Consider the following 22,314-nt stretch of genomic DNA (forward strand, 5'->3'; position numbering starts at 1 on the left):
CTCTTACCTCCTCTAAACCCTGGGTAATCCCTTGGCCCCAGCCCCTGGGGTGGTGAGGAGGCCACGAGTGGGGCCCTTGTGCATGCAGCCCGCAGGCTGGCTCTCCCTGAGCCTGGGAATCCTCAACACAAACACGCATTCCCGCATCCATCCCTCTGCTGATGGGAATGTTTTGTAACATGAAATAGTTCAAACGACTCTTAAATGCCTGTTTGTAAAGCTCTAGAGGTAACCGGTTTGAAAGTGTGATACCGATTCATTATTATTTTTACATTTATGGTAATTGACTTTTTTTTGATAAATAGATATAATTCCATTTCATTTTTTTAGTTCCTTGAAAGCAGGGGAACAAGTCAAGATAATGATAAAAATAGAAAATATGACAGCAGAGCTCAGAAAAGAAAAAAACCAAAATCTTCTAAACCAGGGAGGACACGGGCAGGCAGCCTGGCAGTCCGTGCCTCAGTCTCCTTATCTGCAGAATGGGAACAGCATTGTGAAAAGTGAGCAAGGGCACACAGAAGCACGGGGCATGTCAGCTGGTTTACCCATTTTTATTTTTGTTGTGGGCACATCTGTGTTCCCCTTGAAGCCTCAGGCACCTCAAAACGACAGCAGTTATTTGCTGGACAAGTCAGATGGTGGACAGGCAAGGCCGCCTCTGCCACCTGGCCCTGGGGGGCTCTTCTGTGACAAGGAGGGCGCCCTGCCCATTCCTGAGGCTTATTTTCAGCCAGCCTGTGTCGACAGCAGTGAGGGCCATCCTGGAGGGTCCTGCTCCCTCTGCCCTGCCCCACCTTGTGGCAGAGGTCACAGTCACGTGGGGAGTCAGCAGTGCCTGGAGCCCCTTCTAGGCAGGCACACTCTCTCTGCCCTGTTCCTGGAGGCCTTGGTTGGTTTGGGACGGTGTTGGGTGCCCACTCACTGATGTCTTTGAAATTTTGGGGGAGTAGGCAGAGTCCTGGCCCTGATGGCACAGCGCTCAGTGGTGGCCTGAGGAGCAGTTGGCTGACATTGCCTTCGTGTCTGTCTTGGGGGTTTAGCATGGACTGTGGGGGAGCCCAAGCCCCACTGTGTTCAAGGCTCAGTTGTGGGCATGCAGGGGCCCCTTGGGGGCCTGGTCTCGGTCTGCTGGCTTTGATGCCCCGAGATGTGGCACAGCGGTTCCCCCGCAGGGACTTGGGGGTGAGAGGGCTGCAGACTGTTCCCAGAGCAATAGCTGTCGATCCAGGGTCGCTGGGTCAAGTCTCCCCCCGAGATCTCGCGGTTTACAGAGGAGGAAGCTGAGGCCACGTGGAGAAGGAGCTGTTTGTGATAGAGCATGTGTGCAGTGGGTCTTTGGAGCTGTCCTGTCCCCTGTGCCCGTCCCCCTACCCCCCAAGCCTGGCCCCCTCCCCCCATCTCCTGTGCCCTGTCCCTTGTGCCTCATCTCCCGTCCCCCATGCCTCGTGCCCCATCGCCCGTGTCTGTTCCCCATCCCTCCACACCTTTTCCCCCACGTGCATCACAGCATATGGGGGGTGGGGGGTGAATACATGAGACACGAAGCTGTGCCTGAGAGGGACAGGATGCAGGGCGTCTGTCTGTCCACTCCAGTGTAATAGCATTTCACGCCCTGGGCTCAGCCAAATTCCAGGACTAGCCTTGGGCCCCACTCCCACTCTGAGTCTAGGCTTGGTTGCTCCAGTTTGTCCCCTTACCTACCACGCCTTGGTCTCTCGGTCCTCAGCACACCCACCGTGACTCTAAGAGCCCCAAGGTGGGCCTGCTCTGTCTGCAGCCACGTTTACACCCCAACCTGGCTTAACGCCCCCCCCACCCCATCTCTCTCCCCCACACACAGGCTATGAGGGCGTCAGCGAGTTCTTCACAGACCTCCTGAACCACGTGGCCACCGTCCTGCAGGGCCAGAGCACAGCCACAGCGGCCGCAGGGGATGTGGCCCCACTGAGGCACAGCAGGCTCCTGGCGGAGCAGGCAGGCAGCCTGGCAGGCGAGCGGACGTGCAGCGCCGGCCCTGGCTGCTGTGGCAGCATGATGGGCCCGGACCCACCCTGGACATCGGAGGCCGATGCGGGCGGCATGGGCGCGGGCGGCACCGCCAAGCTCCCACACCAGAGACTTGGCTGCACCGCAGCCGTGTCCCCCAGCTTCCAGCAGCACTGCGTGGCCTCACTGGCCACTAAGGCCTCCTCCCAATAGCCATGGAGACCAGGACCAGAGGGCGGCGTGAGCCGCGGGGTGCACCTGCCGGGCAAGCAGCTCCCAGCAGCGACGCTCCTACTAAGAATTCCCAGCGATCTGATTCTTCTTGTTTTATGTTTGGTTTTTATTTTTAATTTTTAACCTGATTTGCTGATGTCATGATCGAAATAAGGGGTGGTGGAGGGGGAGATGTAAGGGTACCCCACTGGTCCAGCCTCGGGGAAGATGGACATCCCACCTGGTACCTGCTGTGCAGATGTCTTCACTGGGTTGACACTTGTTGTGTCTTCAACACTAGGTCTGAGTGTGAGGTGGTTTGTGCGTATGCATGTGCGGCTGCTATGTGTGTACGAGTGCGTGTGCACATCCACGTCTGTGTGTCTCCATGGCTGCTGTGGACCCCGTGGGGGCCGCCCCTGCTTGGGTGCTTGGTGGCCGACAGTGCACGAGGGTTCCTCCTGTCTTCTCCAGCCCCCGGCACGCAGGCCCGGCCCCCTCTCTGTTGCCTCCTGCTGGCCACTTCCACAGCTGTGGGAGGGACAGGGCCTCACACTGTGGCCAGGGGAGCTGCTGGGTGTTGCTCCCCAGAGCAGGAGCCAGACGAAGCAGGAGGTGCACCCACTCCTTCCTGGAGGGGGGTCCCACATAGGGTCTGGGCTGTGGTCCACCTGTGGCCCACTAACGAAAGGATGCTTCCCAGGGGAGGCCGAGGCCTTGAATTGGTTCCTGTCTCCACATCCGGCACCCTAGGCCCTTCAGCATGGGTCCTGTGCAGCCCTTCAAGGGTGGGGGGGGCTCCCTCCCTGACCACACGTGGTTCCTGGGACCCATGAGGGGCCCCAGGCTGATCCTGCCTGTGCCAAGGATTTGAGCTGTGACTGGACAGATCACCCCAGGTGTTGCTGGGCCTCACCGTCCTCCTGTGTGATGAGCAGTTGAGACCAGAGACCTCTGACAGGCAGGCTGGATGCCCTGCGCCCCGCGGTGGGGCCTGCCTGCCTGAGAAGTCAACCCAGTGCACCCCCTGGCATCAAGGTGGCTGAGGCCTGCTTCCATGGCCAGGAGGGCTGCCTCTGCGCTTCACATCTTCTGACACCTGCCCTGCGGGCCCTCCTGTACTCCCCATAAGCCCCAAGCGCAAAGCCGGCCAAGTGTGAAGGGAGCTGCGGCCCCAGGAGTGAGGAAATATTCACCCCCTCCTCCATGCACGGCAGATGCCACCAGCCCCTCGGGCACCTCCCACGGTGCCAGTGGGGCACCACCTGCCCCTCCGCAGAGAAGGTGGCCAGCGAGGACCTTCGCCAGCCCTGGGACAGGGTGAACCAAGGCAAAATGCAAAGGACCTGGTGAGCATGACCTTCAGATACCCTTTTACTTGGAGAAGGTGGGAGAGGCCTCCAGGCTGTCCTTTGTGGCCCAGTGAGGACGCTGCTGCAAGGCCTGGGCATGCGGCAGTACCTTCAGGCTCAGCAGGGGCGGGTGGGGGGGGGGGTCGCCCACCCTCTGGCAGAGGAAGGCAGGACTGGGCCGGCTGAGGAACCCCGTGACCCGAGGATCCACTGACTAACCGCGTTTACACGACTTGAGTGTTGAACCCTGATTATAATGTCTGTATGGCGCCTTTCCTAGTCCAACCCTGAGCCCCGGGGAAGCAGGAAAGTGTGGCTGGCCTCTTGCACTGCTTTGTCTCCAAAATAAACTACTGAAATCAAACCGCATTTCACACGTGTTTACAAATGTTGCTAAAAATTTCCATTGTTCTGGACTGTTAATAAAACAGCTTTACTCTCTTAAATGAAACTCCAACCCTGATCTGCCTCAGAATAGGTGGCGGGCGGGGGTGGGGGTGCCATGTGACCCCTGAGGCCTTTCCATGCTCCTGTGTACCTGAGGTCCACCCCTCAGGTCACCCAAGCTCGACTCCGGCTCCGGGGCCCACGCAGCAAGTAACTCCCCCACTGGCCCCGATGCGGGTGGCGAGCAGGGTGACCATGGTTTCCAGAAGTGGAATCGAGGGAGGGGTTCACTTCCTAAAGACTGGGAGTGCCTGGTGGTGGGAGACGGGAGGCCTGCCCCTGGAGCACACAGGCTGCTCCTGCCCCGGCTGTGAACCCGTCCAGCAAACACTGGCCATCTCTGGTTGAGGGGCCTCAGGAGCAGATGGGAAGGGAGCATGAGTCGCCGGTGGTGGTGCACCGGCCCCAGACCTTCCCTCGCAGGGTCCCTGGGGGCTCACTGACAGCTGTGGGTCCCAGGACACTCCACAGACCTCCTGTCTCCTCAGGCTTTGCGGTGTCTGCGTCAGGGGAACGCAGAGCCACTAGGATGCTCCTTCCTGAGGGTCGCTGGTGCTGCCTCTGGACCAGAGGCCCTGGAATCTTGTGGGGCCCCTGGCGGGGGTAGGGGTCGGCTGTGCTGTGCACGCGTCGCACCTTGAGCGGCCCTGCGGGAATCAGGACATCAAGACTCTCATTCCCAAGCTTCCTTTGCCGGGTGGTGGGCATGTAGGGGTCTCCAGGGGATTCAGTGCCCGGGGCTGCTGAGCCCACAGCTGATGTCAAGGGCTCCCCGAACAGGTGCCAGCAGGGCGGGGTCAGGGGTCACTTGCAGGGTCTCAGCGCTGGGCAGTGTGGAGCAGGAACCTGGAATCAGGTCTGCTTACAGATGCTGCGGTTCTGCGGACAGTGCACAGGCCACTGACCCTGTCCTCCGGAGGGCCCGGGGGTTGTCCTGGCCTGGCGTCCTTCACCAGGTATTCATCGGAGCTCTGCAGTGCGTGGGGGGGTGGGCCGGGCCTGGAGCCACTCTGAGGCCAGGGGAGACTGCGTGTCCTTGTCCTGATCTGGGAGCCCACATCGGCTCAAGCCCCTGGGTTGTGCTCATGCCTCTGCCCCTGGACAGTCAGTCACGTGGAGGGACCCCTCATGGCTCCGTGAGCCGTGTGCTGGCCGGCCACGAGGCAGAGAGCTGGCCTGGTGCCTGACAAAGCGGTTGGGCTTCTGCCTCCCGGGTCAGCCTGGCTGCGCCCTAGCCCTCGTGTCTCCCCGCCGAGCCCGAGCCCGAGCCCGAGCCCGAGCCTGCATCGACGTGGCTAAGGTTCCAGAGCAGCCGCGCTCCCACTGGTCTTGCCCTCCGCGAGAAAGGGCGTCCACCTCTGTGCACAGGGCCGCCTGTGTGAGCTTGGGGTGATCCCCCGCCCGCCCCAGACACAAGCTGTTCCCAGGACTGTTAGTGAGGTGGGACCCCGGGGCCCCCCCTTCTGCTCCCGAGCACCTGCCCCTCCCCAGGCCCCCAGGGGCCTTTCCCCTTCACTTGCAGACTTATCCATGATGTGCCCTGAGGGCCGGGAGAGGCCGACCTCTCCCTCCAGAGCTGTTTGTGGGATCACACCCTGTCAACATCTGTTTTTTCTCAAAAAGCTCCTCGCATGGCGACTTCACCAAAAATGTGGCGTTTCTTGTGACACCTGAGCTTTGTGACAAATGCTAAGTCCTCCTCACAAGCGACAAGCAACATTTCCCAGAACCCTGAGCAGCTTTGTATCTGATCTGTGAACATACACACATACGAGGTTTCTACGAGTGTACATCCTGTATGTAGAGTCACGGCTTCTGGAAGAGCCAGGACACATCTGCCGGCCCTTTGGCTTCTCCACGTGATTATGACAGCGCAGGTGGCCATCTTCGGGGTGGGTTATTTCAGGGACAAGGGGACCTCTTGTTTTCTCTGTTAACTGGCCTCGGTAGCAGGTGTTTTGATACCTGACTGCCTGGTTGGAACACGGTTGATGTGTGTGTCATTTCTGTCACTGTTGGGGGTGGAGCACACCCTTGAAATGTGTGAAGACATAGACGTCTTATGGCACCAGCTCTTTGTGGGGGTGTCCCTCTGTGCCTCGGGGTGCTTAGCAGCCGCAGTGGGCACCCCCCGCCAGCCTCATCAGTGAGGCCTAAAGGTGGCCAAGACCCTTCATGGATTCATGTCATCATCGTCATGGTTTTGTGGCCCTGGGCCCTTTGAATCCCTGTCACCATCTAATGAGGAAATAAGTATTCCATTTTTCAAATGAAGAGACTGACGTCCAGGGATGCAAAGTCGCGGACCCAGAGTCCCAGGCTAAAAAAGTAGCCCAGAAAGGATTTGCTCCAGGGAAGTAAACCTCCCCTTGTCCCTTTGCCTGAATCCAACCCATCTCACCCTCCCCCACTCTGAGTCAAGAGGGGGAAACGGTCACAGAAACCAGAAAGAGCCCAGAGCAGATTTATTTTTCCTTAGATAAATTTTGTAAAGAATATATTAGGAATCCTCAGCTTTCACCAAAAGGTTAGAAGTTATTGCAGTTGCACCCAATGGCTCTGACGGTGGGAAGGAAACTTCTAGAAATCTGCTTGTGTCTCGCGAGAAAAGACAACCGGTTAAAGTCGTGGAGGGGTCCGCCCTTGCAGAGGGGCGCACAGGGGCAGGAATTGGGAGCAGGAGGAAAGGGGTGAGGGGGTCAGGGTGGCCTGGGTTTTGGGCAGGCTGCAGCGGTCTCCCTACCAGCAGCCGCACCTGGCCAGGACCTGCAGGGGGAACAACAGAGCCAGGACCACCGGCTGCCTTGGGGCCCTGGGTGGGGGGGCTGGCCGGCGGGTCAACCCCGCCGCAGCGCCTGCAGCTGCTGGGCCACCTTCTCCAGCTCTGCCTTGATGATCGTCAGGGTCTCCAGCTCCTGGTCCTAGGAGAGAACAAACGAACATCAGGCCAGGACAGGCAGGCGGCGTGGAGGGCGCGGTCCTCCAGCCTGGCTGTGCCGTGGCCGCTGTGTGGTCTCAGATGGGTAGCTCGGCCTCTCTGCTCCATTCACACCGTGGGGACAGAGATGCTGCCCTGCTGGGGTTACTGGGGGTTACTGTGCAGAGAACTGGAGGGGACAGGGCCTGCCTCCACCACCCCCAGTGGCCTCCTCCCTGGTGGCTCTGGGCGAACCCAGGGAACACAAAGCCTCCAGTGCTCCTCCTGGCCTGAGGGGCTGTGGGGATACGGGAGCTGCCCGGCCTCTACCTGCTGGGGGCTGGGCCTGGATCCTTAGCCCCAGTCACAGGGGCCCCAAGCTCTGGCTGCCAGGGTGGTGCCAGGCAGGGCAGCCCTTCGTGAGCCGTGCTCTGTGCTGCAGCCTCGGGGAACTGCCAGGACCCCCGGAGCTGGGACCAGTGCCCACACACCTGGGACTTGGAGCCACAGTTAGGGAAAGCCATGCCCCACCCCCGGTGGTGACCTTGGGTCCCTGCTGGATGCCAGGCAGGACATGGAGTAATCCACCGGGCCATGGTTAGGGGCCCTAGAGCTTCTGTCTTGGAGCAGCCCCTGGGGCGTGAGTTTCTGTGATGCTGGAGCATTTCTGAGGAGACCCTGGGGCTGGTGGAGAGGAGGCCCTGCCCTGCCCTCGTGGCTCTGGGGTCCCCATTTCTCTGCCTGGCAGCCCAGGGATTGCTCTGCCTATGGAGACAGGAAGCTGGCAGGCCCCTCACGGCACTCCACTGTCTCCAGCTTCTGTGGGGGGAGGGGGGCGGAGGGGTGCTCAGAGGTGCCCAGGCTTGTTTTGGACCAAAGCTAGGTGGGGGCAGTTTCCTGGGGATGCATCCTGGTTCCGGCTGCCAAGGAGGTACCACGAACCTGGTCACAGCCCAGAAAGATGGTTGGGACCTGAGGAAGGAGCCACGTCTGTGTCAGGATGGGCAGACGGCACTGGGGCCATGGAGAGGTCCCTGCCCTGCAGGGCAGCAAGGGCTGGACCACAGACCCCAAAGGCCACCTCCAGCTGTAGGGCAGTGTCGCCAGCCTGCCGGGGACCCAGCTTCCGCCTCCTCACCTCTGCAGCTACGTCCCAGCACACCATTGAACTAACGGGGTAGCCCTGCCCGTAGCCAGGCTGTGAATGCTCCTATATTCCGACCACAACAATGAGGTGAGCAAGGAAGGTCACCTTGCTCCCATTTCTCAGATGGGGGAAACAGAAGCTCAGAGAAGGGGAATGACCTGCCCAAAGTCACACAGCTGGCAAGAGGCAGAACCCAGGTCTTCTGGGGCCTCCGTGCCTCCCTCACCCCTCCCCACCAGGCCTGAGGTACTGTGGCCGGCCCTGCCACAGGAGAGGAGGCAGGATCTGAACCTAGGGGGAAAGTGTGCCTCCCAGTAGGGGTGTTGCTGGATCACTGTGTGCAGGGGCTTCCCTGGCCTCCCCGTCCTCTAGGGCCCCCGAGCCTGGCCCTACCCTCTCGGGGCCAGTGGGGCCTCCCCAGGCCGGTCCCTGCCTGGTGCTTTCCGTTCCGAGCTCCCTCTGCGCAGCTGCACTCACTCCAGCCCCTCCCGCTGCGGGACAGAGACCTACCCGCCCGGAACATTTCCCCAAGCCGCCTGCAGCCTGTGAGCCAGACTTTACTCACCCCCCCACCGCCTGCCCTCCCCGCCCTGCCCCGCTCCCCAGAGCCCCCCACCCCGCCCCATCTGTATGCCTCTTCGGGCTCAGACCCCCGAGGACTGGCCATGTCCCCTCCGCGGGGCAGGACCGCACATCTGGCTGGCCCGCATTCTGGAGGCCTGGCCTGGGGCTGGAGCCCGCCCCGTACCAACCTCTGGCCTGAGGTTGGCGCTGCCCTCCTCCTCCTTCTTCTCCTCCACATAGCCGCGCACCTGGAGGGGCAGACTCGCCTCCACGCTGTCCTCCCGGGAGGTCGGCCTCCAGCCTCGACGCAGCGGCAGCCCAGGCCCCCTGAAGTCGTAGGCCCGGGCGCGGAAGGAGAGCTTCATGGAACGGTCGGGGTCGTCGTCCTCGTCCTCCCCCTGCAGCCCCTTCTTGGCCGTCAGCTCCTTGGCCAGCTGGTCCATCCTCCATCGCTTGGCACCCTCCCAGTCCTTGGAGAGCTGCTCCTCCTTCTGTTCCTGCTCCAGCTCCCTGTTCTTCCCGCCCCGGAAGAGGCCTCGAGGGGCCTCTGCCATCTCCTCCTCTTCCTCCTCCTCCTCCTCCTCCTGCCGGGAGTGCTCCCGCTCTCCCTCTCCCTCGGGGGGCCGAGCCTCCTTAGCCCCTGTCTTCCTGGCTTCGTCCACAGCCTGAGCCTCGGGCCAACCTGGAGCAGGTGGTGCACAAGAGCAATAGAATGAACGCGGGAGCACCGCCCTGGCCCCTGCCGCTCCCCAGGGCCTGTGGCCATTGCTGGGACCGCAGACCACAGCCAGATCCAGCCCAGCCTCCCCGTGATGATCCTACTTGGAGGCAAAGGCAGTCTTGATATCGCACTTTGCAAGAGCCTCTCAAAGCTCAGAGGCAGGTTGGCCAGAGCCTGCGTGTTCTATGGGCCCCTCCTCCCAGAAGTCCCCGATCACGGGGCCCCAGCTGGGGAGCCAGGAAGGTCCCTGACAAGGCCCCCTGAGGAGCCAGCAGCTCCCCTAGACCCTGGGTGAAGCTGACACCGTCCCCCAGCCCAGCCCGTTTTCACCTGTCCCTCTGTTCCCACTCACCCTCTCGTCTCCTGGGTTGGAGGGGAGGGGCCGTGTAGAATAGTGAGAGATGCAGGGTTTGGAGTCACACAAACCTGGGCTGGAATCTCTGCTTTTACTACAAATCAGCTGTGTGAGCTTGGGCAGATTACTTAACCTCTCCGAGCCCGTTTTCCATGTGGAAAAGAGCTAATACCGACCTCCCAGGATTGCAGTGGAGGTGGAATGAGAGTGTGGATGAGCCCCCTCCCCCTCAGGCATCATACATACTCTCACCCCTGTGGGTCTCCTGGTGGCCGAGGCTTGGGTGGGGGTTAAGTGCCTCCGTGGGGTTTTCTTCCTCAGTCGCAGCCTTCTCTCCAGTCTCCTCCTCTTCCTCCTCCTCCTCCTCCTCCTCCTCCTCTCGCTTTGCCTGCTGCCCTTGCTCTGCATCCGGGCCCTTCTCTGTGTCTACCAGGCCCTGAGAGAGGCCCTCGCTGTCTTCCTCGGCCTGTGAGTCTGGGTGTTTCTGGCCGGGAAGGCTGGCTGGGGAGTGAGTGTTGGCAGCCTCCTGCTGCCCTGGGGCCTGGCTGTCCCCCTCGACCTGGGGCCCTTGTCCAGGTTCCTGGGAGGCTTGGGGCCTGGCTCCGTCTGTGTCTCCATCATTCTCTGTCTCTTTAGGATCCTCTTTTTTCTCCACAGCATCCTTGGGGGATGCCTCTCCCGTCACCTCTGCAGAAACAACAGGCCCTGAGGACCAGGCTGCACCTGGGGTCTCCCCCGATTTCAGAACTCAGTCATTGAATCTCTGGGCTTCCAGTGAGTCCCACCTGAGACACTCATGACAATTAGTGTTACCTGCTCCATGTCTGGGTCTGACCCCAGCACAATGGGTATGTGTTTCTTTCTTTGTAATTCTACTTCTTAAAGCAGGAAGTGATTTAAAAAAAATAAAGACCTTGAAAATGATCCCAGAACTAAAAATTAGGACATCAGCTGAATTGCTATGTGATCTTGAGCAAGTGCCTTAACCTCTCTGTGTAAGAGGCACCAGTGCTGCAGCTTTGTTCTCCCCTCCACATGAGCTTCTCTGCCTTGAGTGTCCTTTGGAAGTGCTCCATCCCTAACTGTATGGGTTCGTTAAAAGGCATTTTCTGGTGGCTGCCTTGAAGGTACCTTTTAACCAGGAAAAGTAAACCCAGCACTGTAACCAAGTACATTCCACCACTTGACTCTGGGCCCCCAGGTCCAAGTGTCCCCATCCTATCTACAGAAACGCTGCCCGACCCGTGGACAGGCACGGTGACCTGTCCATGCTCACTGTCTGTAAGCAGCAGGGCCTCCAAGTGCCACATGCAGGTGACGCATAGCTGCCTCCCCAAATGGAAGCCCTCAGAGACCCCTGATCCTTGGAACTGGCCTGTCCCCCAACCTTCCACATGCAAAGGGCAGGCCCAGCAGAGGTGGTTTGTGGCTGTTGCCAAGCGGGAGGACAAGTCCTGGGGCATCCCCCGTGACCTAAGTCATGATCTCTTTGACCTTAGAAGCTCTCTGGCTTCAAGAAAGATGATCCAGGTTCATTTAGTGTTTGAGTCTGGGATCCTCGTACAACAGGACTGATGCTGAGGCACCACCAGATCCTGGGGGACAGGTGCATCTGTAGTGATGCTGCTTAAAGCACGCTGGGCCTCAGTTTCTCCATTTGTGCAGGACAGATTAAAATGAGAGCTAGCTGCCTGACAGGCCCTAACGGAGGGGCTCCTTAACCCCTCCCAATCCTTATAAGTACAGCTCCTACATCCTCTCTCCCCCACTTCTGGCTAGACTGGCGGCACTGACCTTTCTGCTCGGCCTGGTCATTCTGCTTGTCAGGAGCCTCTGCGAGTCCATCCTCAGAACCGCTGTGTTTCTTCTGATGTGCCCTCTCCTTGGCACCTGGTATGAGAGAAGGAGGGGAAAAAAAGAAAAGAAGAACAAAGTCCAACTTGGCCAAGCCCAGCCCTGGCATATTTGCAAGTGACGGTGTCCCTTTACTTCTGTAAACCAGGCACATGGCACTCCAGGCCTGCCCGGTGGGATGAGTCAGCGCCAAGTCTGGGGGCAGGGGTGCTAGCTCCCCGCCCCCTCCCAGCCAGGGCCCGTCGCAGCCACAGCCCCTCTCCACGCACACATTTCTCCTACCTGGGAAACGAGGACAAGCCTCGCCTGCTGCCTCCAACAGCAACAAAGATGGAGCCGAGGGTCCGGGGAGCAGAGCGTGAGGGCCCCTCAGTACTGACTGGTAGGACCCCTCCTACCAGGTCCCTCCAGGACCCTGTCAGGCCTGGTCCTTGGGCAGCAGCTGCCTGAGCTTCTGCCAGGATCCGCAGGCGGCCCTCTCCTTGCCTAGGCCCCGGGCTCCTGCCTCTGTCCCCACCTGTGCCCGCTTCCTGATGACGACCCCCTGGCCAGGCCACCTCTGCAGATGCTGCTGCAGTTTTCACCAGGCTGGGAATCCCTGGGGTGGGTGGAGGCGCCGGCACATCGGCTGTGGGCCGCAGACGCGGACCCCGGGTCACGCCTCCCGGTGGCTTGTTCCTCACCATGTGATGTGGGGTGGCGAGCTAGCTGAGGTGCGGGTGCCCACGAGACAGTCTGAGTGCAGAAGAGGGAGTGGATGGGAGGACGCCCGGGTGGGCAGACAGGCGGACACGTAGCCTCATCCCGTACTCTTACTAGAGAGCAGTGATGTGCGTGCCCATCGAGAAGGTTCGTGTTGGACACGCACATCCATGTGTGCAGACACACCAGGACACGTACCCCTGGAACAGTCTCCATTGACTTGATTTAATTATTTAAATGTAATAAGTCAGTCATTCAATATTTAAGTTTTAAATTATCATATTGCAATAAAATATTTAATGTTTAGCTATAAAAAACCCACCAGGGTCAATGAAGATGAAATGGATGAGACAGGCGGTGGTAGCCAGGCCCCAGCCAGCACCGCGCCAGGCACTCACTTTAGGCTCCCGGTGGCCACGTGACCGGGTGCCTGCCGTCCATTCGCACTCGTGGAGGGTCTTCCCGTGGGCCCTCGACTGCAGCCTTCCCGGAGCCGAAGCAGCTTGCGCGCCTCCCACCTCACTGCACCCACAGAAACCCAGCCCCGAAAGTGAGTCCTCACTTCGGTGGACGTAGATGCAGATCTCTGGCAGAGGGCCAGTGCCTGGGGAGAGGCAGAGCGCCAGCGGCCACTTCCCACAGGGGCGTCACCTTGGAAAGATGCAAGGCCAGGACCCATCTTTTTTCAATGTACCAGGGACATCTCTGTGACTCACATGAACCACATGTGAAGGAATCTGGGAAGCAATCTGGGCATGAGCATCCACGGGATGACATCAGCCTAACTCTCCATCCCAGCATCCTATCTGGGTTCTGCTTGCATATCCTCAGTGACAAGATGCTCACTACCCCCACAAAGTCACTCCATTCCCAAGAGTATCACTGGATGTTTCTGAATCTCTGAGAGAAAAACATACTCGACTCTAAAACATGCTGAGAGTCTGGTCTGTGTTTTGGGGGCAAGCAAGACCTTGCTTTCCCCATCTACTCCTTGAATAGAAGCTCACAAGTGGTAATGGGCCCCTCCTTTTTCCTGGAGACCAATTTGCTTTTCAGTTAACAGAGGAAAGGGATCCTCTCTGCAACGTAGTCTTAAAAGTACCCCCACCGAGATGACTCATACCCAGAGACAGCAGGGTATCAGGAGAGCTACATCTTGGCATGTCCTTAACTTACTGTGTGACCTTGGACAAGTCACTCAACCTCTCTGGGCTTTTATCTCTTTAACTGTATCAATGACAAATTGGGACAGGGAAGAGCCCACCTTCCTCCTCTATGTTGGCAGGGAAATAACAGAGAGAAATAGGACCTTGCTCAAACTTCCATCCTGGTTTTCTATCAATTACTGGAATTTATCCAGATTCCTATGCAGAGACTGGAAAATACCTTGGAGAGCAAGGTCTTGGAGCTCTTTCAGCAAATTCTGATGTCGCAGGATTGAGAGGATCCGTTCATCTGCAAGGAGGGAGAGTCGTTATGAGTGGTTTCCAGAGAACAGACGAGAAAGAGATTACCATCAATTTTCAGCTGAGCACAAGTTTATTTTGGAAACTGAAAACCTGGGGAGCAGCCGCGAGATTGCATCTTGAGATACACAGTGGAACTGGCTGCCCTCCCAACGTCACTGCTTCCTACGGCCTCAAGAGGTCAGGCACCAGCCCAGCGCCCAGGCCTCCGCGGGAGAGCCAGGCCCTCAGGTGCGGCCGGGGTTGTCTCTACACCGTGTTCTACCCTTTCTTGACTTTTCTATCCGTTGGTTTCTGACTCTTCCTGGACGGTCCGCCCCCAGTGCTAATGGTGGACCCTCCAACAGCTGGGCAAGACTCAACTGCTCAGTTGCAAACACTCCGTCCTTGTCACGCCCACAACACTCCTTTCCTCATCACAAACCTACAGACTATCTGCCGGGCACCAGCTGTTCTTGGCTCTGGAGATATCATAACACAACATCTCTGTCAACAGGGTAGACCAGGTGGCCTGCTGCTCCGGCCCTGGTTTCATTCCACCCAGAATTCTAGTTAATTGTGTTCCTATCTGTTCTATCTGCTGGTCTGCAAGCTCCAGGAGCTGTGACAAACCCCCCCCCCCCGCCCCCCCGCCCCGTACCACTTCAACACTAGCACAAGCCCAACCAGGGCAGGCACTTGATCGGTGACTGTTGAATTAAATCATTGAATTCTGCCAAAAGCCACAGACCTGTATCCTCACCTCCCAGCCCCAGGGGCAGTGCGCTGCCACCCCCACCCCCACCCCGCCGCCCCCAGCTTTGCCTGTACCTCCTCGGAGTGTTTCAAAACACTCCTGGCTGACGGGCATGGGACTGGGCTTGGAGAGTGTGTCAGAGATGACCTCAACGATGCACTTCATCACCTAGGAAGAGAGTGGGGGCACACTGGGGCTGGTTTGTGTTTGGGGCTCAGCTCCAGGACAAATTCCTAATGAGAACATAGGACCATTTGCTTTTGTCTTCAGGAGTCCCTGGATGCCTGTCTCAGGTGCACAGCTCTGCATTCCCAGCCAGACAATAAGAGCAATAATAGAAACCCCTTAGATGGTGTTTGCCATGTGCCAGGCACTCTAATGATATAGCCAGCAGGTACCCCTCAAAGGTGAGACATGGTGGGAGCTGAGTACTGGGTACCCAGTACCACATGTCTCTCTAACGATGGGGAAGCTGCTCCTGGGCATTAAGGTATGTCTTTTAGAAGTACATTAGTCTTGCAGGTGCCTCAAAGGTCAACTACCTCCAGGAAGTACTTCTGGACAGCCCAGAGAGCAAAGACCTTCCCTAGCTCTACCCTGTCTGGAAACAGGACTTGGGTCACTCTCTCCCAAAATCCATGGTGCTGTTACACGCAGGGAGTGACAGCCTCATGGTCTGGATTTATATTTACCCTGGGGATAAGTCCTGTGGCTGGATGTGGGCTCACATCAGCTACATCTGGGTGCCTGCCCCAGGCCAACAGCAGCCATATCTCTGAACGTTTTGTCCAGTGCCCAGCAAGGTGCAGTGGGTAATTAGGCAGCTGATACATGGATATTTGAAGGTAGTGGCAGCTGCCATGCTGTATCCACACTGGGTGATCTTGAACATATGACTTGACCTCTCTGAGCCTCAACTTTCTCATTTGTAAAATGAGAGCAAGAAGACTTTTCCAACTCCTCTCCCAGGGTGATCAGACACAGATGGGAAAACACTCTATAAAGTGTGAAGTGCCACACACACCAAGGGAGGGATTCACAACTCTCCACCTGCTTTGGCTGCCTAGAGCAGGGCAGAGAAGCAGGAGGTGTCAGACATGCATTAGGCAATGCTGGTGGGGAGTGAGGGGGTGGCAGGCTGTGTTTATGTCATGCCAAAGCAACCCATCCAAAAATTGAGGATGGCAAACTGGCAAACAGGCGCTTCAGTAGTCACAGCATCACAGGATGGAATATTTAGGTCTTCACTAGCTGTTATGGTGCCCCTGACCCCAGGCTGCTGGGTCCAGTATGGTGACCATGAAGGATCTGGTAGGAAGGGCCCTGCAGCCTGTACCCTGCCTCCCGCTGTAGCTGTCGACCTTACACTGGGAATATCAGATGATCAGCAGTCCATGAGGACAGACTTTGGGAGAGAGAAATTGGGTATGGGTCCAAAGAATAATAAGGAGCTCAGAGGGGAAGCTCTAGGTGCCCATTTACTGAGGACCTGCTATTTGCCAGGTGCCTTACATCTATGATTCCTACACTCACAATTTCCCTCAAGGGAAATACTATAGATGGATAAAGGGGCAGCTCAGAAAAATTAAGGAATTTTACCAAAACCACACAGTGGTAGAGGCCCACATATAGGCCTGTCTGCAAGGAAAACACATGAAATATAACTGAGCAAATAGAGGTTGAAATTGCTTTGATGTTTTGGGTTTAACCATAGCCCCTCTGGAATGGAAGAAAACAGGCCCTGAAAAGGTAGAAATGTATCAGAGTTGCAAGTGAGGGTCTGTGAGCACCAGAGACTGGAAAAAGAACCCCAGCCCAGACATGAATGACTTCCAAGTACACACCCAACAGAGATCGTCTCACTGGCTACAGGTTCCCACTAGTATCTCCTAAGGCCCTTTCCTGGCTGACGTCTACCATCAGCCCCAATGGCCAGGCCTCTGGGTGCAGAAGCCATGGTCAAGAGTGTTTTTTTCGTGGCCTTTGGGAGAGCTGGGGCCTGAGGGCCTATGCAGCCCGGGGTGGGGGCGGGGGCAAGAGGGGGGGCTGGTGGGGGGGGGGGGCGGATTGCTGGCAGAGCCTGAGGAGGAGGAGAAGCTCAAAGAGGGAAGCCAGAGCCAGAGAAGTGAAGACCATTCTTGCAGGTCTGCGGACAACCATAACCAGAGAGAAGTGCCCCCCAGCAGCTCATGCAGGGCCTGCAGATTTGGAGCATTCACAGCAACAAGCCTGGCATCTTGGCCCAGTAGCTAAGAGCCAGGCAGCATACCCAGCTCAGAAGAAGCTGGGGAAGTCCCCACAGCGGGATGGCAGGGAAATCTAGCAATCTTTGATATCTTCTTTTACAAGCTGTTCCCAGGCTCAGCAGCCGCAGTGCTGGCTCTTGGCTTTATGCCAGACTCTCTCCTGCAGCTGACCAAAACCTGGCTGTGAGGTGTTCACGGGGGCCTCCCACCCACTACCCTGGGGCATTCCCGTACCCCTTCTTACCTCAGTGTCCCCTTTATTCATCGGGCTGCTCACAGGAAGGGCAATGGCTGGGAAGAGAAGGAGAGAGCTGGGGTCATGCCTCTGCTCCAAGAGGAGAGCCCAGTCCTTCCCGACTGGGTTCATAGGGGCCCATCCAGCCCCGTGCTCTCCTTCAAAACTCCCCCCACTGAGATGCTGGGGTGCTGGGGTTGGTTTTGTTTCCCTTCCCTGGCTGCTGCCCCCAGGGGGATGGTCCCCAGGCGCTGCACTGAGCTCCCTGACCTCCCCTTGGGAAAGCTCCTGCTCTGGGTTTGTGGGAGGTGGGGGAGGCGGAGGGCAGGGCCATGAAATCAAGGCCCGTGGCTGAGTGGGGCTGGGGTGGGGAAGGAGGCGGGAGAGGAAGAGGGACCGCGGAGGCCGAGGGCTGTGAGCGGTGAGGAGAGGGGCAGCCCAGAGCCGGGAGGCGGGAGGCGGGAGGGCGGGAGCCGCGGCGGTGTCCCACCTCCCCCATGACCTTGCGCGGCAGGCGCGGAGCGGGGCCGGCCCCGAGGCGCTCGAGACGGGGCTCGAGAGGGGGCGCCAGGGGGTCCTACGGCGGCTCCCACAGCAGGTCGGGGGGGCGGCGGCTCCGCGGGGTCCGGGGCAGCGGGGCGCTGTCCGCGGTGCTGAACGCTCGCCGCGCGGGAGGCGGGAGGCGGGAGGCGGGGGACGGGGGACCGGGCCGGGCCTGGGGGCGGCGGGCGGGGCCCCGCGCTCGCTCACCTTGCCCGGCGCACAGCAGAAGGGCCAGGACGGCGGCGGAGCGCATGGCGAGCCCGAGGCCCGGGCGGCGGGCACCCTGGCGAGAGTTGGCGGCTCGCGCGGCCTGGGAGCGGGTTGCAGCGGCGCCGTCGGCCACCCGCCTCCTCTCCGCGGCGCGCCGGGCCTGCAGGAGCTTATATGCCCCGGCCCGGAAGTGACGTCATCGCGCCGTTCCCCCCGGGGGTCCGGCCGCGGCTCGCTCCGCCTTCGGGCTCGCTCCTCGTGCTCGGGCCCCGCCGCCCGCCGCCCGGCGCTCCCGCCCCGCACCTTCCGACGGTCCCGCCGGCCTGCTGGGTCCGTGGGCGGGTCGTTCCCAGGCCCCCCGCGCGCCCCGAGGCCCCCGCCGGCCCTACGCGCCGCTTTATGCTTCTGAGACTCCCTCCGCGGGGACGGGGGCGGGGACCGGGACGGGGACGGAGACCGGGACGGGGACCGGGGCGGGGGCGGGGACGGGGACCGGGACGGGGACCGGGACGGGGGCGGGGACGGGGACGGGGACCGGGACGGGGGCGGGGACCGGGACGGGGACCAGGACGGGGACGGGGAAGCTGAGCCTCCAGCGCCGCTGGACCGGGACGGGGGCGGGGGCGCCCCCCATCTCGGAGCCCGAGGCCTCCCCGCCGCCCGCCGCTCCCTCACACCTAGAGGGCCGCGGAGAGGCCTCCCGACCCCTGCTTGGAGAAGGTCTCTCCTCTCCCAACACTGCCAACCCAGTTTCGGGCCTTAACAACCTTTTTAAAAAAAAGGTTTCGTGTACTCATCCATGCGAGACGCAGAGAGAGGCAGAGACCCAGGCAGAGGGAGACGCGGGCTCCGTGCCGGGCCCGCTGCGGGACTCGACCCCGGGACCCCAGGACCGCGCCCTGGGCCGAAGGCGGACGCTCAGCGGCTGAACCACCCGGGGCCCCACCGCCACAATTTGTAGCCGTGTCCATATTTATGTGTTCGAAAACGTTTGTTGGGCATCGCTCTCACAGTGCTGAGTGGAGCACCTGGCGCAGGGGAAACACAGCTCACAGATGACTCTTGAACCTATGGGTCGAGTTCGATCCAGGGATGAATGAGTGAACCCCAGACTCTGGCTCTCGTGGGCGCTGGCGAAGGAGGAATGGGGGACAGTTCTTGATAGCAAACCAAAATAGGAGTTGTCTAAGGTCTGTCCATTAGCCCCAGTTCAGCCCCTCAGGATCGCCTTCCTGCTGCTGGTAACCTAACCCACTGTATATTTGAGAACAGCTTTCACATTTCTCTGAGCGTTAAGATCTGGGTGTTTTGTGCGTCGGGCTGATTTCTGGATTTGTGTCCCTCTGCCCAGGACTCCATTGCTGCTCCCAACCTGGATGACAGGTCGGAAGCCCTCTGCCACCTGACCCCGGTGCCATAGTGAACCTGGTATCTGGGCTACAGTTTGGCATCAGCTGGTGTTGTCCAGAGCCTCCTTCTTCCTGAGACACTCTCCCCACATCTGCTGCTACTATTCCCTGCTTCCTGCCCCACCCTGCGCCCACTCCTGCCCCTCAAGGAAGACCTGGCAGGAACTCAGAGGACACTGAAAGATCCTTTTCACGTATTTATTCTTTCATTCAGACGCTATTTGTTTAGCACCTACTGTGTGCTTAGAACACCCTAAAACAGCACTCAGCTATTCTAGGTGTGGAGGATACAGCAGTGAACAGACAAATATCTGATTCTTACAGAGTTTACATTCTAAAGGGTGAAGACAGACAATGAAGAAGTAAAGAGGTAAAATACACAGTTGTCAGATGGGGACAAGTGCTATGGACAAAAATGAAGCAGGGAAGGGGGATGAGTGTGTTGGGGAGGGGTGGGGCTACGTTTAAAGTATATGCAGTATTCTAGGGTCTTTGTTGAGGCAGCTCCCTTTGTAAAGGGCAGTTCCCAGGGAAAGACCTCAGCTGAGCACTGACAATATATGCACCACGCCTTTCTGATGTGGGGTCGTCCTGAACGTGCTTGCAGAGGACGGCAACACATTTCCTCTCCCAAGGCTTATCACACAGACTTACCCGTGTCCTGAGTATAGCAGTCCACGAACATTCATTGTGTGCCACAGTGTGTTTGACTAATGTACAGATATATTTCCTGGGCTTTTTTTGTTTGGTTGGTTTTGCTATTTTAAACAACAATCTTATACACAAACTCTGTGACATCTGTGATTATTTTGCATAATAGGTGAATTCCTCATATCTTTAAAAATGGATATTTTTAAGACTCGTTAGTACGCATTGCCCAACTGCCATGAAGAAGGTTGAACCACTTCCCAAGCAGAGTGGATTTCTTTCAAGGGAAATTTTTTTTTTTTTTAAGATTTTATTTATTCGTGAGAGAGAGAGAGAGAGGCGGAGACACAGGCAGAGGGAGAAGCAGGCTCCATGCAGGGAGCCCAACGTGGGACTCGATCCCCGGTCCCCAGGATCAGGCCCTGGGCTGAAGGCGGTACTAAACAGCTGAGCCACCCGGGCTGCCCTCAAGAGAAATTTGAGAGCCCATGCCACCCTTCCAAGAGCCTCAGTTCTCCAGGAGCCTGTTCCTGTTTATCTCGTGAAGCCGAGCATAACCAACCAGCAAAAATGTCTGAAACTAGGCTTCTAAGATGATAATGCCAGTAACTAGCACTTGCACTATGCTTTATAGCTCTTCAAAATGTTCATTTTTGAGCTCTTATGGCACCCCTCAGCCTAAGGTAAATGGAAGTTTCGATCCTACTTTGCAGATTTGGGAAATGAGACTCAGGATGTTAAAGTGACACATGACAAATGAATGATAAAATTGGATCTAGAACTTGTTTAGCCCAAATGCCCATGATTTCCCACATATTGTTACCTCTTCCTGGAATGCCTCCCAATGACCATCCCACTTTGTCCCCGATGGCTTGACGGGGATTTGAGGTAATTTAGGGTTTGAGGTAATTCCTCCCTCCTCTCTGCCTCCACAACACTTATCACAGAAGGTTGAATGTTTTGTCTTTCAATCCTTCTATCTCATTATGCTTTGAGATCTGTGGTGTTTGGTCTTCATCCTGATCATCTTGTGACCTCAGTCAGTTCTTGGCCTAGTACCGGGCACCTGGTAGGCACGATAGAAGAATTAAAGATAGAAAAATCTCACACCCCTTGATCTCCTCTTTGGGATTTGAGCTGGATTACTTAGGTAAGGATAAGCTGCTGGGGAAAGGGGGAACCTAAAATACAGTGGAGTAAAATGGGATCTCGTTTCTCCCATACACCACAGCCCAGAAGTAAACAGTGGTGTGGCTCTGTCGTTCTCAATATGAGATTTCTGTCTTTGCTACCAAGGTAGCTACTTAAGTTTTCAATATTTCTCTACCATGGCAAAGGGGACAAAGGATAGATGGAGGCCAAGCAGCTTCTTTGTAAGAATATGATAAAGAACTTGCCTGATCACTTCTCACAACCCATTGGCTAAAACTTAGGCACATGGACACACTTTGTTGAAAGGGAGGCTGGGCATCCATTGGGAGTGGTTCTGACTACTAAAAGAAGAGGGGATCCTGGGGGACAATTAATATTCCGTACTACTCAACTCTGGGGGATGATGACAAACACTAACCTTTGTAGAAACCTTGCTAAGAATTAGGCACTATCCTAAGCGTTTTTACATTAACAGCCCTATGAGGTAGGTGCCATTATTATCCTTGCATACAGATAGAGTTCTGTAAGAGAATTAAGCCCAGGGGATCCCTGGGTGGCTCAGCGGTTTAGCGCCTGCCTTCCGCCCAGGGTGTGATCCTGGACTCCTGGGATCAAGTCCCACATCAGGCTCCCCTGCAGGGAGCCTGCTTCTCCCTCTGACTGTGTCTCTGCCTCTCTCTGTGTCTCTCATGAATAAATAAATAAAATCTTAAAAAGAGAGAGAGAGAGAGAGAGAAAATTAAGCCCAAATGTCCTAAGGCATTCAATATGTAATGAATTAATGTCTCTTGCATGCACCTGGAATAGTACTAATTATGCATTATCCTTGGGAGAATTGAGAATATAGCTGTTAAAATAATTTCTGTGTTTTGTAGTTCTGATGAGGAACCTACGCACCATCAATTGATACCTTTCAAGGAGTCATGGGTCTGATTTTTGTCTTTGGGTTCTCCCAAAAGCGGACCCTAAGACAAGGATTTGGTACACAGAGTTCATTTGGAAATGACCCCAAGAAGTACAAAGAGGGAGCAAGGAAGTAGACAAAGAAAGGAGAAGAGCCAATGAAGGGTATGGTGATGAGCCAGGCACCACTAAAGGCAGTCCCCTGCTGGGACTTGTTTGGAGACGGTGCAGAACGCATGTCAGAATTGTTCCACTGGTTGCAGAAAGCTGGAGTACTTACCTGTGGATTCCTTTCCTTTATGGAGGATCTCTCTTGGAGGCATGGATTTCCCAGCACTTCTGGTCTGTTCTGTGAAAGGGCGAAGCAAACTTCCATGGCCCAAAGGGCCAAGCAAAATTCCACGGCCAGAGAACACCTTCAGGCAGAGAACATTTGCAGCCTCTGGTGTGTAGGGGAACTGTCTATAGGCAACCTCCACGGTGGCCCGAGGGGACGTAGGTGGGA

The 22,314-nt window shown here is 57.5% G+C and overlaps 2 protein-coding genes across 5 annotated transcripts in view; one reads left to right on the forward strand and one right to left on the reverse strand.

Moving 5' to 3' along the window:
• The window catches only part of ITPK1 (inositol-tetrakisphosphate 1-kinase), a 164,001-nt gene extending 160,078 nt beyond the window's left edge, over positions 1-3,923 (forward strand). For both annotated transcript variants that reach the window (XM_041758262.1, XM_041758263.1), the window contains one exon: positions 1,844-3,923. In XM_041758262.1, the coding sequence (XP_041614196.1) occupies positions 1,844-2,202 (359 nt within the window). In that variant the 3' untranslated portion in view covers positions 2,203-3,923. The remainder of the gene's footprint in view (positions 1-1,843) is intronic.
• Positions 3,924-6,449: 2,526 nt separating this feature from the next.
• On the reverse strand, positions 6,450-17,867 carry CHGA (chromogranin A). 3 transcript variants are annotated; one of them, XM_041757633.1, is made up of 8 exons: positions 17,695-17,867; positions 16,954-17,000; positions 14,538-14,631; positions 13,648-13,716; positions 11,500-11,595; positions 9,952-10,392; positions 8,878-9,311; positions 6,450-6,922 (listed from the first exon to the last, which is right to left on the reverse strand). In XM_041757633.1, exons 1-8 carry the CDS (start codon positions 17,738-17,740, stop codon positions 6,839-6,841), a joined length of 1,311 nt encoding a protein of 436 aa, XP_041613567.1. In that variant the 5' UTR covers positions 17,741-17,867; the 3' UTR covers positions 6,450-6,838. The 3 variants fall into 3 exon arrangements, with proteins under 3 accessions (XP_041613567.1, XP_041613565.1, XP_041613564.1); XM_041757631.1 differs by having other exon boundaries at positions 8,818-9,311; positions 9,958-10,392; positions 17,695-17,866; XM_041757630.1 differs by having other exon boundaries at positions 8,818-9,311; positions 17,695-17,866.
• Positions 17,868-22,314: the final 4,447 nt, after the last annotated feature.

Source organism: Vulpes lagopus, chromosome 6, assembly GCF_018345385.1.
Source record: "Vulpes lagopus strain Blue_001 chromosome 6, ASM1834538v1, whole genome shotgun sequence".
Lineage (NCBI taxonomy): Eukaryota > Metazoa > Chordata > Mammalia > Carnivora > Canidae > Vulpes > Vulpes lagopus.